Genomic DNA, 17,673 nt, shown 5'->3' on the forward strand with positions numbered 1-17,673 from the left:
GCTATTTAAATTCCATTATTCTAAATCTAGCACCATATCACACTGTTAGGCTTATACAGCCAAACTGCTATCAAATGTTGCTACTTAACATGTCATAAGCAATTCACTTTCAGTGTGTCTAAACTCATTTCTTTCTCAACTCCAGCTTCTAATTCTTATTTCCTAAGTGTTTCTAGGCCCCATCTCTTATCTCCTGTCATTATGTTTTGAACTATATTCCTATGATTCACGTCTTACCTAGTTAAGATTCTCAGTTGCAAATAGATATTATCTTTTGGCTAATTTACAACAGAATGAGAGTTTATTGAAAGGGTATTTAGTCTCCAAAATTAATAGGAATATTAGAATATCTTCTAAACCAAGAAAGGCATGGGCACAAAGAAAAGCAGGGTCAGAACATCACACAGTACAGAGGCAGTGCTGCAGGTGAACTTGTATCTGCTGTTGCCAAGTACTGTCTATCCGTAGGGCTTTGGGCAACAGAAAGGTCCACATAAGCCAGCCTAGGTTATGTCTCTTCTGGGAAGAGGAAGAGAGAACCGAAACCTTCTCTTCCTGGCTCTAGAGTTAGAGATAAGACCCAGCTTCCCACTGAAGAGTTTCACCTTTAGATGTTTGTACCATACAGAAAGGGGCCTTTTGGTTACTGAGCAGACAAAAAAACAAAACAAAAAAACCCTCAAATAGCCACTATGCAACTTGTTTCTGAACTCTCACAGTAACCTTCTAATCCCTTCTTATCTGCTATCCCCACCCTCCCACTCCTAGGACAGAGTTAACAAAGTGCAGTTCTGATCATGTCATTTCATCTTTCAGTGGCTTCTTATCTACCTATAAGAAAATAGCTCAGCCTACCGACCCCTTCATCTCCATCTCCATCCAGTTTCTTTGTGATTTATACTTTGGCAAAACTGAGCTATAGAATTACTTACAGTTTCTCTTACATGTCTCATGCTGTCTCATATCATTATGCTTTGTTGTGCTTATTGTCTCTGATTCCTTTATTCAGCTCCTTCCCCACTGAACCCAAATTCTCTCCTAATAAGTTACATCCCTAGCCTCATACTATCTCTTATGGCCCTCTTTATCCTCCCACCCCGTTGACACTTCCTTATCACTTAAGAAACTACTTCTTTGATATCTTTTCTTCCTAAATTAAATCCCTTTTCTGTGTTCCTGTAATCTCCTGTGATTCCTTTATCACTTGTATTATCATTGTATACTTTTGTCACTATTAATCCCTACTTTCACTTTCTCCTAATTTATATACACAAGTACATTCTTACCTGGTGTGAGCTGATGTAGGGATTATGTCTAATATTCATCTTTGAACCCCAAATGCTAGCAAATTACTTGGTATATTCTATATACCATACCAGTATAATTAGTATTTGTATATATTTGGTATATTGTATGTACAAAGTAATGTATGTACAGTTGTATATGTTGTATAATGTATACAATGTAAATGTTGAGATAATGAGGAATTATTTGGTATAGATCGTAAGTAAAATTCTAATAGGGCAAAAAAATAATAAAGGGTGGTCTATAATTTGAAAATAACAGTATTAGGTAGACTCAAATGAAGAAAAAATACAACAATGCTAAATTGTCATTTTTTGATTAGTATGTTGATGTATGTGTAGGATAATAGTGGAAAAAGATATTGCAAAGACAAGATTTGGCCTTTGAGTAACAAGGAACCTTTCAAAGTTTTTAAACATGAGATTGATTTGGCCATGTTGTCTTTTAGGAGATTGGTAGCAGAATGGCTTAGAAAAAGAAATCAGTTATGAGGACTTTGTCTTAAACAACTGCATAAATAAAGGAAATAGCAGTATTTATAGGAATCACATAGGAATCCTGACTTAACCACTTCATTTCCTGAGTAGATCATTCAAGTTTCTGGAGTCTCGGTTTTCTCACTTATACAACAAGATGGTTGACTTATCATAGCTAAAGTTTATGTCAGCTCCAAAATCTGTCAGTTATGAATTGCAAGAGACTCAGTGGAACCTAGTCAATGATTGGATCCAGGAGGAGGGTTTAGGCACCTTTGAGGTTTTTAATCAGAATGAATGGCAAAACAACTTTCCTTCTTGGTAGTAATGATACTTGAGTGTTCCTAGCATATCTAATGGTAACTCCAGAATCTTCAAAAACAGATCTAAGATCCAGTTGATCTTTCTAGTTTGTGTGTGTCCTGTATAGAAAATAAAGATTTCGGTGTTGAAGATAGTTAATTTTCAGAGGAAACTAGTTGTCAGGAGGGAAGCAGCTGTTTCAGCATACCATTCAGGGCTTATCTAGTCTCATGGGAATTACAGAGAGCTCAAGTGGTATTGCAAAGTGGACAGTGACCAGTATGGCAAATGGGCAGTTTCAAGGGAAGTAAAGGTGGTAAACCAGTTTTGGGAATGGGGAATAGGTGGCGGAGGGAGGCCGGGGAAGAAGCAGAGGGCCACGAATTATTAGCAGGCACCGGGGATAACTTTCTAGAAAGCAGTACTGCAGCTGAAGGGTTGAAGTGTCAAGAATTAAAGCCAGCTTTATGGGTTGTGGCAGAGTGTTTTATCTTTATCAGCAAATGGCTCTATGTTTCATTGGCAGGGCTGACTACTGTGATGGCAGGAAGATTTGATACCTTTCACTAGGTAATGCAATAAGATAGTCACTACAGCAAAGGGATTGACAGGGCTGCTAGGAGGCAGGGGTTCCACGGGGAGGCGGAGCTAGCGTAGTGCAGAAGCCTTCCTCCAGAGTTTACATTCTTTGGTGTGCAGAATACAGTGTAAGTAGAAGGAAATTTAATCCGCAGGACTAGTTTCCCACACCAACAGACCGTTCCTCTGGCCAGGCCCCCTTTTTTTCAAGCAAGCTGCAGGCTTGCCTGGGCCCTAGAAACCGGATAGGCCTCTCCGTGCACTCTCAACCTAACCTACACGGGGGAGGGGGGAAGGGAGTTTCTTCTAGTCCCACCCTTTGCGCTGTTTCGCATCTCTGCGCCTTTGGTGAATGGCAGTGGACCTTAGCCAATGAGGACGTGGGGCGGGCAGGCGCATCAAGGTAGGTTGCGCAGGAGGAGGGGGAACTGGTGCTGGAGAGACAGCGAGAGGGGCGAATCGGCCCCCCACGGCCGCTGCAGGTAAAGCCACTTCTCTCTCACTGGGGTGAGGCACAGCTCCTTTTCTTCCAGGCTCGTGAGGCCTTTCACCCTGAAGCTTCCGTCCTAACATTTTTCTTACCGTAGGCATCCAACACCCCCCCCCCATCTTTCCGTCTTGGCCATCCCCACCCTGGAGGGCTCCCCTGCTAGCTCCCTGCTTCAAGTGCATGTATGTTATCTGCATTTTTGGGGTGCCAGTTTCCTGAAAGCGCCTAGCTGTGCAGTATTGTCCTTACTGGCACCAACCCCAGGAGTATGAGCAGGTAATGTACCCAGGGTCCCCCCACCCCCACTCCCACCCCCAGTCGCGTTTTCCTCTCCATCAATCCTTACCTGGCCTTTCCCTTTACCCATGTAGTACATAGTTTCTGTAGTCTGTACCTTGCCCCCTAAAACACATGCTTTTTGCTTTCACAGTTGTCTATTTTGTTTTCCCCATTTATAAAGGATTCACTTTATCAGCCATATTATATGCCCCCAAATGTCCATACTCCTGATTGAAGTGCTAGTGCTTTCACCTTCTGTAATTGGAAAACAAAAACAGAGTAGGCACATATTTAGCAGGCAAAATGGTGAAGATAGAGAAATGGCCTAAGATTTGGATTATCTTGAAGAAATCTGAGTGGCTGCAAGTTAATAACTCCCATTTTTTTAATGGTGTCTCCTTCCATTCTGATCTCTCGTTGACCCTAACTTGATCACTTCTGTGTTTATTTCCCATTTTGGAATAAGTCTTGAAAGTCTGGGCCTCACAAATGTTTCCATGGTTCAATTTTTTTAGTGCCTTTTCTTTAGAATTATATTGGTAACTTTTATTTTAGCCCTCCTGATTATTTTCAAGGGATTTCTCATTTGAATAAAGCTGCTTTTACTCATCTTGTGTTTCAGTAACCTTGCTTTGTCTATATGCAGCTGATCCTCTTGAAAGGATACAGTTTCTAACAAGGTTTGTACTTTGAGGTAAAATAGTTAATTCTTTTCTGAATCTTTGAGCAGCTGGAGGTGAAGTGTGCATAAGCAGTGCTTTCTAACTGTATGCTACAGAAGACTGGTATTGCTCAGTATGGCAGTTGTTCGTTACTGTCTAAGAGGATGGGGCAGTACAGAGAAATCTGCAAATGGAGAATGCATGTTGTATTTCAGTTCATATAATTTTATCCATTAGTCAGTGGAATAATCTCTGTTGCAGTGTTCTCACCCATCGAAAACAAACTGATGTTTCTTTTTGAGAGATCATAAAAAATTTTATCTCTTCTTAGAGATATTGATAACCTTCCCAAGTTAGGAATGATGCTTTCTCTGCTGCAACTAGTACTTCCCAGCTTATTTTTCACAGGTCATCACTGGTCAAAAAGATTTTAAAACTATAATATTGAGTACACATTTTAAAACTGTATGTTTTATACCCACCCGTCATTTCTCATAAGCTCTTCTTAAGGGATGTACCCTTATCCCCACATTAAGAATCATTGCCTTGCTCACCAGGTATGGAGAGATTGAGATGGAAAAATATAGAGTACAATTATTATAAAATTCTTACAGTAGAATAGACAAGTTATTACAGAAATGGGCTGAGTTAAGTAAAATATAAAACAAGGACAAGAAAATTGGAACTCTAGGGCCCCCCCATTTAAGAATATATTAAAGATGATAAAGCTATATACAAACATCAGTGTACATGTACTTGAAGGAGTAGTTGCCTCTGTAAAGACATAAGATGAGCAATTGTTATTGGTATATATGTAATACTATTTTAGAAGTAACTTACTTGAAGTGTGTAGAAAACCTTGAATTTCAACCTGAACTCACTTATACTCCTTCTCTATTTCCACCCATCAAGGTTTGTTTGTTTGTTTGTGGGGTTTTTTTTTTTTTTTGGTACCAGGAATCAAATTCAGGGCCTTGTGATTACCACCAGGCAGGTGCTGTGTTGCTGAGTTGCGTCTCCAACTCTCCACCCACCAAGATTTCCATCATGAGTATGGACTCTAATTTGGAATTATGGAAAGTGATTAAATACAGCCACTAAATTTCAGCTTTGCTTTTGAACGCATACATGTATTTTTCTTTTGAGTAATGGTGGGCCCAGATTGGCTTTTCATTCTTAATGATAGAATCTGGTACGAGTTACATAGGCAGTTGCTTTTCCTTGAAAGCTGCTTAATATCTCCTTATTTATATTGCTAGGGTTTGAACCATAGGAAGAGAATTATTGTGAGGCAGATAAGCTTGGTAGAATAGTCTAGATGTGATAAAGCCAGGATGACCCACAGAAAAAGAAGAAAGAGTGAAGACTGTTGGCATTTTGTTGGGAGGAGGTTTAATCAAGAGCAATTTTAAAGAGGAGCTAGAAAAGGAGACTAGGCTAAAAAAATATGTGTAAGATTAATTAGGTGTGTAAAAGTTAGGTAGGAATGAATAGTAATCATACTGTGTGTTGTGATATTAAATGTGGCAATTTTTGAATTACTGGGTCTAGACTGAACCAGTAGAAGCAGAAGTTTGGCCCAAAAGTTGGGAAGGAAGAGATGGTAATTCATCTTGGAAAGCTTACCCTTAACCCAAATGGGGTAAGGAACTATTACAGAAAATGTTAGCATTGTTTCTCCCATTAAAAAATGAAATTTCTGCCTGGGGTTGGGCCATTGTGTTGGGGTAGCAGGGGGAGAACATTAGGGTGCATAAATAGCAAGGAATTGTAGAAGTGAAAATACTGCATGAAGAAAGGGCATGTTATAAACTGTTACCAGTGTAAACTTCCTGTTAGTGGAAACTTTCACCCTTGTTTTTTATGATACCTAGCTATGGATATTTAGTATAACCTATAAAAGATAAAGAAGGACTTAGCTGGTAAAAAAGGTTGATGGAAGTGTTGAGGAATACCTAAAATTATTAGATAGACTTTCATTAAATGAAGAAGCATCCATATTCCATATCTTTGTGATAACCATTTTGACTAATTTGGGGGTAAGTGTTGGATGGGAGAAGCTGAAATGTGCCAGTGGAATAGTGTAGTCAGGAGTGGGAAGTGATAGAGGTCTTGATTTGAGAAGTGAAAAGTATATAATTGGTGAAGCAAGGAAGATTTTATTTAACATTAGTGGAGATACCTTGTCTACTTTGTAATCTTTTTTTTTTTGATACCTAGGATTGAACTCATGACCTTGTGCTTACCAGGCAGGCGCTTAAGCTGCTGAGCTAAACCCCAGGCCCTACTTTGTAATCTAAACTGATGTTCCAAGTACTGATGAGTTGATTCTGGGATAGTAACCCATTATATTGTCTCATAAGGGTAATTGGGGTGGTCTAGAGAGGAAAAAAAATAGTTTGGAGTTTATATAGAAAATTCTCCTGAGTCAAGTTTATATTGTATCTCTGACAAATTTATTTCTTTAGTTTTTAGTTTTGTTTGCTTTGCCATATTAGGGTTCAAACCCACATGTGCTCTGCCACTTTGCTATAACCCAGCTCTTTTAGCTTTTATGTTTAGACAGGGCCTTGTTAAGTTACCCAGTCCTCAAACTTGTGATCCTCCTGCCTCAGGCCCCCAGGCTGTTGCACTCAGCTTGACTAATTTATCTCTGGTGTCTTCTAAAAGTTAGGAGTAATGATCTTATGAAGCAGAGCTTTCTTAGATTGTTAAACATTAATATTCAAAGAATAGATAACTTGTTTTTCATATGTTTGAGTTATGTGGTGGTATAATTTTCTCTCTTTTTTTTCTTTTCTCTTTTTGTGCAAGGTCTCACTGTGTAATTCAGGTTCACGTTGCAGTCACTGTGAAGCCCAGGCTGATTTTGAACTCCCAGCACTCTTCCTGGTTCAACTTCCCAAATTGTAGACTCCAGTATAATTTCTTACCTTTGATAATTCTTTTTTCTAGTACTTTCATGAACTTAAAGCCCTAGACATGGATTTTATAAACATATTTTTAGTTGTTTGGGGGACAGTTTTTCAAGACAGGAAGCTTTCTGTTGTCTCAAAATCAAGAAATACCATTTAGTTTCTCTGAGAAATGATTGGTTCATTCCAAATAATACAACCAAGTATATGAATTCATTTAGCTTTTTTTTTTTGGATAGCTACCATGTATGCTGTCTTGCTGGTTCCTTAGGTATCCACAGATTAAGATTAAGATGGAATCCTCAGTGTCTAGGAACTTTATTCTCTTCAGATTTGGGCATGATATGCAGGTTATACATTGCACATATTTATAATCATCATTAATTTTTACATATTTATGGCACCTTTCTAGCAGGTGGTAGACAACCATCTTGAGAAGCAGGCATTTTTTTTGTAATTTGTACAAAGGGCCTAATTTGAACCTTCAGTGGCAAGGAAAAGAAACATTTTAGTGAAATATAAATATAAATGTTAAATAAGATGTAAATATTGAGTTTAAAGGTGATGGAGAGATTAGATTAGTTCATCACAAATTGTTCATTTGTTAAAAGGACAGGGCTTGGGAATCACTTTATGAAATAGAGGAACTCTGAGGGTGGGTAGTATTTTAGCTGAAAGAGAGTTTGGAGTAAGGAAGATGTTTTCCACATAGAAGCTTCACTTCAGTGTAATAAACAAAGCCCCGGAGATAGGAATTGCAGGAAGGGAACTGTTCAGAATAATTGTACTAGAATGTAAGACATGTATAGGAGAATGTAAATCAGAACCAAAATGTTGAGTCCCTTTCAGAGGAAGTTTTTGATTTTAACCATAAGAGAGGTATTTTGAGGGGAATAGCAGAACAAGATTCTATGTATAGATTAATATATTAACTAGTATGTATAAAGTTTGCAAAGCTTCCTGGGTAAAAGCTTAATGAAACTGTAGTGTAAGCTTGGTTAAAGATAGTTATTTTTGCTGGCTGTGGTAGTACATGCCTATAATCCCAGCACTTAGCAGGCTGAGGCAGGAGGGTCACCATGAATTTGAGGCCAGCCTAGATTACAGAGCTCAAGGCTAATCTGAACTACACAGTGAGACCTTGTCTCAAGAAAAGTTATTTTTGCTAGTAGTAAGTGTGTAAAGTAAAAATAAAATTTATAAAGTAAGATATACCCAGAAATTTAAGAGCTGAAGTTAAGTGAATGAATATCACGTTTCATAGTCTCTACCTAAGGAGAGAATTGTAAAAAGAAATGGACAAAAAAAAAGAGAAAGAAATGGACAGATAGAGCTGAATGGTTTTGACAGAAAGAAGCTTCAAAGTGTGTAGGTGTAAGAGCCCAAAAAGAGGGTGGTTTATTTCTTTTTATCTAATTTAGTTTTCTTTTCTTTCTTTCTTTCTTTCTTTCTTTCTTTTTTTTTTTTTTTTTTTTTTTTTTTGTCTTTTTCCTTTTTATCGGTACCGGGGATCGAACTAACGACTGCCTGCTTGCAAGGCAGGCGCTTATGCCGCTGAGCTAAATCTCTAGCCCCTTAGTTTTCCAGAGATTCCAGGCAATCTCTGGGAAAGTTTGAAACAGAAATGTAGGTGTCCTTTCTGCTCTGTGTCTGTCCTCAGAATTCCTCATATTTCCATTTTCTCCTAATATGGATACTATATGATATTAAGGGTGGTAATTAAGAATGAGAAATTTTCTGTCATCACCAACTTTGCTTATTTTTCATTTGTGTTCCCACAACAGGAGTTCCACCATCTTCCTCTGAAGACCTAGTCATCTTGCTCCATGAAGGTCAAGGACAATCTGACATGCACTTGTTCCTTGCTTCTTTATTTGAACAGTAGTCCTCGTCCATTGTGTACGTTTTTTTCTTAATAGGGGAGGGGAGGGGAGAATCAATACCCCCCCTCCCCTTCCCTTCCTAAACCTTGAGAAGATACCCTCCATTATTTTCCCAAGATGGCAGACCCCATCATGGATTTGTTTGATGACCCAAATTTATTTGGCCTGGACTCTCTGACTGATGACAGCTTTAACCAGGTCACCCAAGATCCCATTGAGGAAGCCCTTGGACTGCCAAGCTCTCTGGACTCCTTGGATCAAATGAACCAGGATGGTGGTGGTGGTCCTGTGGGGAGTTCTTCTGCAAGTGACCTGGTTCCTCCATCAGAGGAAACAACTACCACAGAACTTTCCAAAGAATCCACAGCTCCAGCTCCAGAATCTTTGACCTTGCATGATTATACCACTCAGCCTGCCAGCCAGGAGCAGCAAGCCCAACCTGTCTTACAGACATCGACGCCAACGTCGGGACTTTTGCAGGTCTCCAAGAGCCAGGAGATCCTGAGCCAAGGGAATCCTTTCATGGGTGTCTCTGCCACAGCTGTGTCCTCCAATAGTGCTGGAGGGCAGACACCTCAGTCAGCCCCTAAGATTGTTATCCTTAAGGCCCCCCCAAGCTCCTCAGTTACTGGTGCCCATGTGGCACAAATTCAGGCTCAAGGTATCACCAGCACAGCTCAACCCCTTGTGGCTGGTACAGCCAATGGTGGAAAAGTCACTTTTACCAAAGTGCTAACCGGCACGCCCCTTCGACCTGGTGTTTCCATTGTCTCTGGTAACACAGTGTTGGCCGCCAAGGTCCCTGGGAACCAGGCTGCTGTTCAGCGCATTGTCCAGCCCAGCCGACCAGTAAAGCAGCTGGTCCTCCAGCCAGTTAAGGGTTCAGCTCCTGCTGGAAACCCTGGGACCACAGGGCCCCCACTGAAGCCTGCAGTTACATTGACCTCTACACCTACCCAGGTGACTTGAGTAAAAGGGGAAGGTGAATTTTGGTTTGTTAGTGGGCCTAGCAGTTTTCTGAAAAAGAGCACACATGTCGGCAATCTCTGGGAAAGTCTATTTGAATTGCATCTTTGCTTTTTATGTGTTAATGCTGACCACTATATACTTTTTCCTTGCTTAGTTTGAAGCAACTAATGTTAACGTATTTTTTGAATCCTTACTACATATTTACACTGAGCTTAACTGGTGCCAAATAAGACAGACACAGTTCATGTTCTTACAGAAATCAGAATCTGCTGGGAAAGATGGACAGCAAGAATTCACAGTGTATAATACAAAATTTTATGAAAAATATAGGATGCTATAGGAACAAAGAAACTTTGAAAATTCTTAAAATCTTCCCTCTCCTAATCTGCAAAAGTCTCGTAAAAGAGTAGAGGCTCTGAATAAAGGGGCAAAAAAGAGTTGGTGGGTGTTGGGCAGCACTGAAAAAAGTAGAACCTGTCAGGAGGCATGTTGCAGTTCAATATAAGAACTTGTTTGAGTAGATTTCTAAAAATGAAATGACTGACATAAAATAATAAATGAAACAGTGATCCTCCCATCAGATACTGTTTTGAACTACATTTGATATCCATGAGATAGAAGTGTTACAGGAACGATTCCGTCAGGATAGATAGGAGGATGAGTGTTTCTGACCCTCAGATGTTTTAAATCTAGGATGAAGAAAACTAGTGTAAGCATGTCAAGATGTGCCATTCTTTAATATACATCTCTTGCAATTTCTTCACTTTAGGGTGAATCAAAACGCATCACACTGGTCCTCCAGCAGCCACAGTCTGGAGGTCCCCAAGGACATCGGCATGTTGTGCTAGGGAGTCTACCAGGCAAGATAGTGTTACAGGGCAACCAGCTGGCAGCCCTGACTCAAGCCAAGAATGCCCAGGGACAGCCTGCCAAAGTAGTAACTATCCAGCTGCAGGTGCAGCAGCCGCAGCAAAAAATCCAGATTGTACCACAGCCGCCATCAACGCAGCCACAGCCCCAGCAGCCACCTTCAACCCAGCCACTGACTCTCTCCTCTGTGCAGCAGGCTCAGATAATGGGACCGGGACAAAGTCCAGGACAGAGACTCTCAGTACCACTTAAAATGGTGCTGCAGCCACAGGTGAGAGACCTACATCGCTTGGAAAAGAAAACAGCCCTCTTAGTCCCTACATAGTGCCTTTGGCAGCCTCTTAGTGTTGATGGTGAGACATTCTAGAGTTAGGCTGCAACTGAAGTGCACTTTTCTTTCTTTCATGTATGGAAACCTTATTTTAATTATGCAATTTAGAGAGTCATCTGGATTCGAGATAAAAGATGATTTTTATTTATTAGTTGTCTTTGAAATGTTTAATTTTTCTAAAATTTTTCTAAAATTGTTGTGGAGTAAAAATGACTTGAAATTGCCTTTCATTCGAAGAATAAAGAAACAGTCTAGTAATTATCACTTCTACCCACAGAGTGATGAAGGCATAGGCCAAGAGTGCAGTTTGAATTTTTTTTTTACATTTAGGCCAGAAACTAATATTGGCTATATTGATTGTAATTTTTCTACATTTATGGATATGAGCATGTGATAAAAGAATATTGAAATTTAAATTGGCAGAATTCCTGTCTTTTTTCATCCCTTTTCCATTGCAATGTACACTTTCTTTAGATGTGTCGCAGTTCAGTAAGATAGTGTCAGTGAGCCTTGTTCTTGAAGAATTAGATAGCTAGTTTTTATCCTGCCTACTTTTATTTAGGCCATTTAATTACAAACATGTTTAAAGTTTAGTGTTTATCTTTATAGGCTGGCTCTTCCCAAGGGGCCTCTTCTGGGCTCTCTGTAGTTAAAGTTCTGAGTGCCAGTGAAGTGGCAGCTCTGTCATCACCAGCAAGCTCTGCTCCTCATACTGGGGGAAAAACAGGAATGGAGGAAAACCGCAGGCTGGAGCACCAGAAGAAGCAAGAAAAAGCAAATCGGATTGTAGCAGAGGCCATCGCTAGGGCCCGTGCCCGGGGTGAACAGAACATACCTCGGGTTCTGAATGAGGATGAGTTGCCCAGTGTTCGGCCGGAGGAGGAAGGTGAGAAAAAGCGCAGAAAAAAGAACAGTGGGGAGAGGCTGAAGGAGGAAAAGCCAAAGAAGAGCAAAGCATCTGGTACCTCCAAAACTAAAGGCAAGAGTAAGCTGAAGTGAGTACCCCTGCTCTTTTGATAGAACTTTTGAGGGCGGGGCACTCATTTTTTACTGGCATATAGCATTAGCCTATTGAAGGTGATGTATCATAGATGGTTATAAGACATTTCTATTCTCTGCCTTGTCTTATTGCTTAAACACATCTATTCCATCTGCCCCAGTGGAAAGAAAACCACTGCAGACATAACTGTCCTTGCATCTCATCTGTGAAGTGGAAATTTCAGCCTTGGGCAATGTTGATGAAATTGTGGCTTCCCACAAATCTTGTAGCAGTTGAATGTCCTCTCTTTCCCTTCTCTGTGTTACATCTTTTCCTTTCTCACAGGCTTCTTCTTGAGATTCTTTAGGCTTTATATTTATACAGGATTTTTCAACTTTCAAAAAGCAAGTTTCAAAGCTCTTGATCCTCCACAGTTGCTGTGACAGATATTATCTCCATTGTTTAAAAATAAAGACTAACACTCATCTACTGACAAAACTGGGATTAAAACAAGACCTTTTCTGATTCTTAATCTAACATTCATTGTGCTGTCTTAGGCTACCTTCCTTTAGATATTTATGAACACAGTGGTAGCAAGGATTTATTTGTCAGATCTAATAAAAAGATCAATCTGTGGTTTACAAACCCCATTATCTTCTTTTTTCAAATACCATTATTAACTTTGTGTTACCATAGACTAAACATGCAAACACTTTTGTCTAAAAGCTTAGTATATGATGGTTTAGATTATGTTTTCTTACCCTTACATTTTCTTGCCCTTATTGAAAATGAGATTGGTTTTCTTTTGTAGTACCATCACTCCTGTAGTGGGTAAGAAGAGAAAACGCAATACTTCATCTGATAATTCAGATGTGGAAGTCATGCCTGCACAATCACCTCGGGAAGATGAAGAAAGCAGCATTCAGGTAAAAGGAAACGTAAAGAAATTAGTACAGGTTAAGCATCCTTAATCTGAAAATCTGAAATCCAGAATGTCCAAAATCCAACATGATGCCACAAGTTAAAAACAATTCCACATTTGACCTCATGATATTATGGTGTAAAATTACCTCCAGGATCTCTATATACAATACATGTGAAACATAACTTAATTTCTTGTTTGGGTACTCCTGGTCCCAAGGATTTCAGACAAGAGATACTCAACCTGTAGAAAAGTCATACTTAATTTTGGCAGACAAGCCAGGACCCAAAATGGCCTAAAAGGTTAGTGGTCCTGGTCAATGTCTTCCAAATTTTCATCTTTTTAGTCAAAAAGTATATTACTGTAAAAATAGCAGTACTCACTTTCTAAAATACCAGTATTTCAGAAACTGAACAGTTAATACAAAATTTTGGTGCATGATTGCTATAACAGCTCTATCAATACTTTGCTTGCTTTTAGAACTGTCTGCCTCTCCCTTTTGTCTTACCCTTTCTACACATCAGGGTTCTGACTTTGAACTTCTGGGTGCTTAGGCACAAACTTTTTTCCTGCCTTTCGAAGATGAGAACCATTTGAAGAGACCAAAAGAACCTAGGCCAGAAGAACTTTTAACATGTTCTCTGATTTATTGCCTTACAGTGCCATCTTTGGTTGCATTTTCCAATTTAGAAAGTACCTTCTATTAATATTCAGGAGTTGAGTGTGGTGTCACACACCTGTAATCTCAGCACTCTGCAGGCTGAGGCAAGAGGATTGCTATGAATTCAAGGCTAGCTCAAACTGCCAAGCAAGACTCTGTCTCAAAAAAAAGAAAGAAAAAAAATTTAAAAGATTCATGGATACTTCAAAGGAACTTTGTATGCCTAACTAATTTGCTTAGTCTCTCAATTCCTCATTAGTACATGGAGGTTTGGTCCTGGTCAGTGTCTTCTAAATTTTTGTCTTTGTAGTCAAAAAATATATTACTGTAAAAATAGTGCCTTTGAAATTATTAATATTTATAAATGGCACCTCTTTCTTAATGTATTTAGTCCATTGACAGACTAATACTTCTTTCCTATGGGAGGAATTAACATGTGAAACTAACCAGAACAAAAGAGAACCCTAGAAACAATGAGTGCTGAGACTTTGGAATTGGAGAAGAAATAACAGATTGTAAAGTATTGTAGCACCTAAGAATAGATGTGATGAGGATTCAGTATATATAATTAAAATAACATTAGCAATTAATAAGGAAAAACATTACTCAGTAAGGACAACTAGCTACTCATTTCAGGGGGAAAACCCCCAGATACTTTGTTTTAACTCACTATGCCAAAACAAATTCCAGTGAAGTCCAGATATAAGAACTAAAATTATAAGATGGGCACTGTGGGACACACTTATAATCCTAGCTGCTTGAGAGACCAAGGCTGAGGTGAGACTCCATATCAAAATAAAATAAGGGTTCCAGGTGTTGCTCAGTACAAAGGCTCTGAGTTTGATCTCCAGTACTAGGGGGAGAAAAACCAAATCCTGAGGTCATGAGCTCTACAATGTATGATAAATGGTTTTGTAATTATCAGCTGGAGTAGATCTTTGTAAGGAATATAGTACAGTTTAGAAATCATAAAAAAGAAAGATTGATGCACTTGATATAAAAATTATGATTTAAATCCCATAATCAGCATAATGGTTAAGAGCCAGAATTTTGGGTTCTTGTCTTAACATTATCATTTGCTAACATTGTACTTTGAGCAAAATACTTAATGTTTTTTTTGTCTTTTTCCTTTTTATCGGTACCTGGGATTGAATTCTCACGACTGCCTGCTTGCAAGGCAGGCGCTTATACCGCTGAGCTAAATCCCCAGCCCCAATACTTAATGTTTTGATGCCGCAATTTCTCCATTTGTAAAATGCAAATAATGTCTACTAAGTAGGGTGATTATGAGGATTAAATGTAAGGGTTTATAAAGTACATAGAACAGTACTTAACTCACAGTAGCACATTAAGTAATGTAGATACTCTAAATAAGGATTAAATAATGTGTAAAGTAGGCAGAGTTTTATATTACTAAGAATACAAAGATTAATGAGATTTAAGAAGTGTTTTTGTTTATTAGGATCATCATAATAAAATAGCACAAATGAGGTGGCTTACACTATGACTATTTAATTTCTTACAGTTTTAGAGGCCAGAGATCCAATGTGAGTGGGTCCACAGGCTTCCTTGACCTGCTTGCAGATATTTACCTTGCTGTGTCCTCACACAGTTTTTCCTCTGTTGTTGACCATTTCCGGTACCTCTTTGTGTGTCCAAATTTCTCCTCTAATAGGAACACAACCCAGCCATGGTCAGAATACACCTAACATCCCAGCTATTTGAGCTGAAAAGTCACTAGAGCCCAGGAGTTAGGGACCAGCTTGGGCAACATAGGAAACACTGCTTTTTAAAAAGGGAAAGGAATGCCAGCCATTGGTCTAGGGCCCACTTCAGTGGCTTCATTTATTACATTTTTAAAGCTCTTATGTTCAGATACAATCCCATTTTGATACATAAAAAGTTTGGGTTTCAGCATGAATTTGGGCAGGAGAGGGTGCACATTCAGCACATGACAAATGCCAGTGCCAATATTGAAAATGAAGTTAAGAAGCAGACATTTTGCTTTTTTTTTTTTTTTTTTTTTTTTTTTTTGGTTCAGGGTATTAAACTCACAACCTTGCACTTGCCAGGCAGGTGCTTGTGCCACTGAACTAAGCCCCCAGCCCTAAAAGCAGACACTTTTCAACTGATTGGAGTGATAATTGGGACCATCTTTTTGGCAAGTTGGTGTTTTAGTACATAGCAAAATTTAAGTGTGGTGTGTGTGTGTGGTCGTGGTCCATCAAACCCAGGGCCTTATGTATGCAATGTGAGAGCTCTACCATTGAACCACCCCCATAGCAACTTTGAAATGTTCATACACTTTGACTCTGTGGTTCTGCATCTAGGAAATTACTTCTTGAATATATTCTCAAAAGTATACAGTGATGTATATGTGTGTGTGTACATACATACACATATATATGAGTATCACAGTGTAACAATATTTACAAAAGCAAAAATGTCTAAAAATTGTCCATTGAGAGAAATTAAATGAAAATTTTAAAATCTATGCAATGGAATGCAATATGGCAGTTAAAAACATTGAAGCAGATTGAGTATGCTAGCATGGAAAAATTTCCATATTAAGTGCAAAAACAAGGTATGTAATAGCAAGGTATGTAATAGGTATTTTATAACTTAAAATATATATACATATTTGTACAGATGTATATGCATCAATTTTTTCTGGAAGGATACACAAGAAGTTGATACGAATATGTATTTTTGAGGAGAGAAGTTAAAGGGTAAATGGAACATGATTATTGTACTTTATTATTTTAGCCTTTGGACCAGTTAAGTTTTTTTTTTGTCTTTTTCGTTTTTTTTTTTTTATTGGTACCAGGGATCGAACTCACGACTGCCTGCTTGCAAGGCAGGCGCTTATGCCACTGAGCTAAATCCCAGCCCCTGGACCAGTTAAGTTTTTTTTTTAACTCTGGCCATTTCATATTTTATTTTTTTAGTTTCAAATATATATATATATATTTGAGAAAAATTACAACTGTGCAAGAAAGTATGTATCACTAGTCTCTCATTGGACTAGTTCTCCCTAGAGGGACGCTCTGTTACCATTTTTTGTATCATTTCAGAAATATTCTTTATTTTCATGAACATTCTGCTTCTGCAATATACTAGAGTTTCTTATGTACTCTTTTGTATTATTTTTCTCTCAGGGATACATTTTGGAAATTCTTCCTCTGAAAGAAAATAAAGCCAGCCCAGTCTTGTCCCAGCTAGCCCCCCTGTTTGTTTGCTTGCCTGTTTGTTTTTTTGAGACAGTCTCGTGGCGATCCTCCTTTCTCAGCCTTCCTAATGCTGGGACTATAGATCAGTGCCACCACGCCCAGCTTTCTGACTCTCTTTTTTATTATGGAAAATTTGAAACAAGCAGAAAGATAGGTTATTTAATAAAGTCCCATATCCCCATCCTCTCACTTCAATATTTACCAACAGGAGGCCATTTATCCTTCCTCCTACCCTAGTCCTGCCCTACTTCTAGATTTTAAAGAAAATCCAAGCAAATATTTTTAATTCCTATGCTTAAAAATTATTTTAAGAATACTACATGATGAATTCAATAAAAATGAAATGAAATAGATGTATATAAGGTAAAAAATACAGTCTTTTCTAATTCTACTCTAATTGACATGATCAACCTATAGCTCATTTTTTTTTCTCTCTCTCTCTCTTTTTTTTTTTTCCTTTCTTGTTTTTGAGACATGGGTTCACTCTGTAGCTCAGGCTGGCTTTGAACTCACTGTTTAGATCAGGCTGGTCTCGAACTTGGGGTGAGCCTCCTGTCTGAACTTCCTGAGTGCTGTAATAGTAAGCATGTTATCCACCCAGCTTGCTCATATTTTTTTGAGTGAAAGAGAATTGTCTTGGGCCACATATAAAAATATAATATAATTAATGCATATAAGTAGTAAAACTTCCTTTAAATTTATTTTATTTCAACATTTTTTTTAAAAGGGCAAAAAAAGCAGCAGGCCATAGGGTGGACATGCCTGCAAGTAATTTTCAGTAGTTTACATGTATCTTCAACGGTTTGGTTTTTGTCTTTT

General features: G+C 38.6%; 1 protein-coding gene across 6 annotated transcripts in view; it reads left to right on the forward strand.

Moving 5' to 3' along the window:
• Positions 1-17,673, forward strand: part of Chd8 (chromodomain helicase DNA binding protein 8) — a 59,203-nt gene that overhangs the window by 10,416 nt on the left and 31,114 nt on the right. For 3 of the 6 annotated variants that reach the window (XM_063236911.1, XM_003474519.5, XM_063236913.1), the window contains exons 2-5: positions 8,794-9,852; positions 10,631-11,002; positions 11,672-12,057; positions 12,853-12,967. In XM_063236911.1, coding sequence (XP_063092981.1) covers positions 9,010-9,852; positions 10,631-11,002; positions 11,672-12,057; positions 12,853-12,967 — 1,716 coding nt within the window. In that variant the 5' untranslated portion in view covers positions 8,794-9,009. Of the gene's footprint in view, positions 1-3,046; positions 3,146-8,793; positions 9,853-10,630; positions 11,003-11,671; positions 12,058-12,852; positions 12,968-17,673 lie in introns of those variants that run through there. The other 3 variants (XM_063236912.1, XM_063236915.1, XM_063236914.1) reach the window with 3 other exon arrangements.

Source organism: Cavia porcellus, unplaced genomic scaffold (genome assembly GCF_034190915.1).
Source record: "Cavia porcellus strain 051 isolate PalLab524CR breed Dunkin Hartley unplaced genomic scaffold, mCavPor4.1 scaffold_26, whole genome shotgun sequence".
Taxonomy (NCBI): Eukaryota; Metazoa; Chordata; class Mammalia; order Rodentia; family Caviidae; genus Cavia; species Cavia porcellus.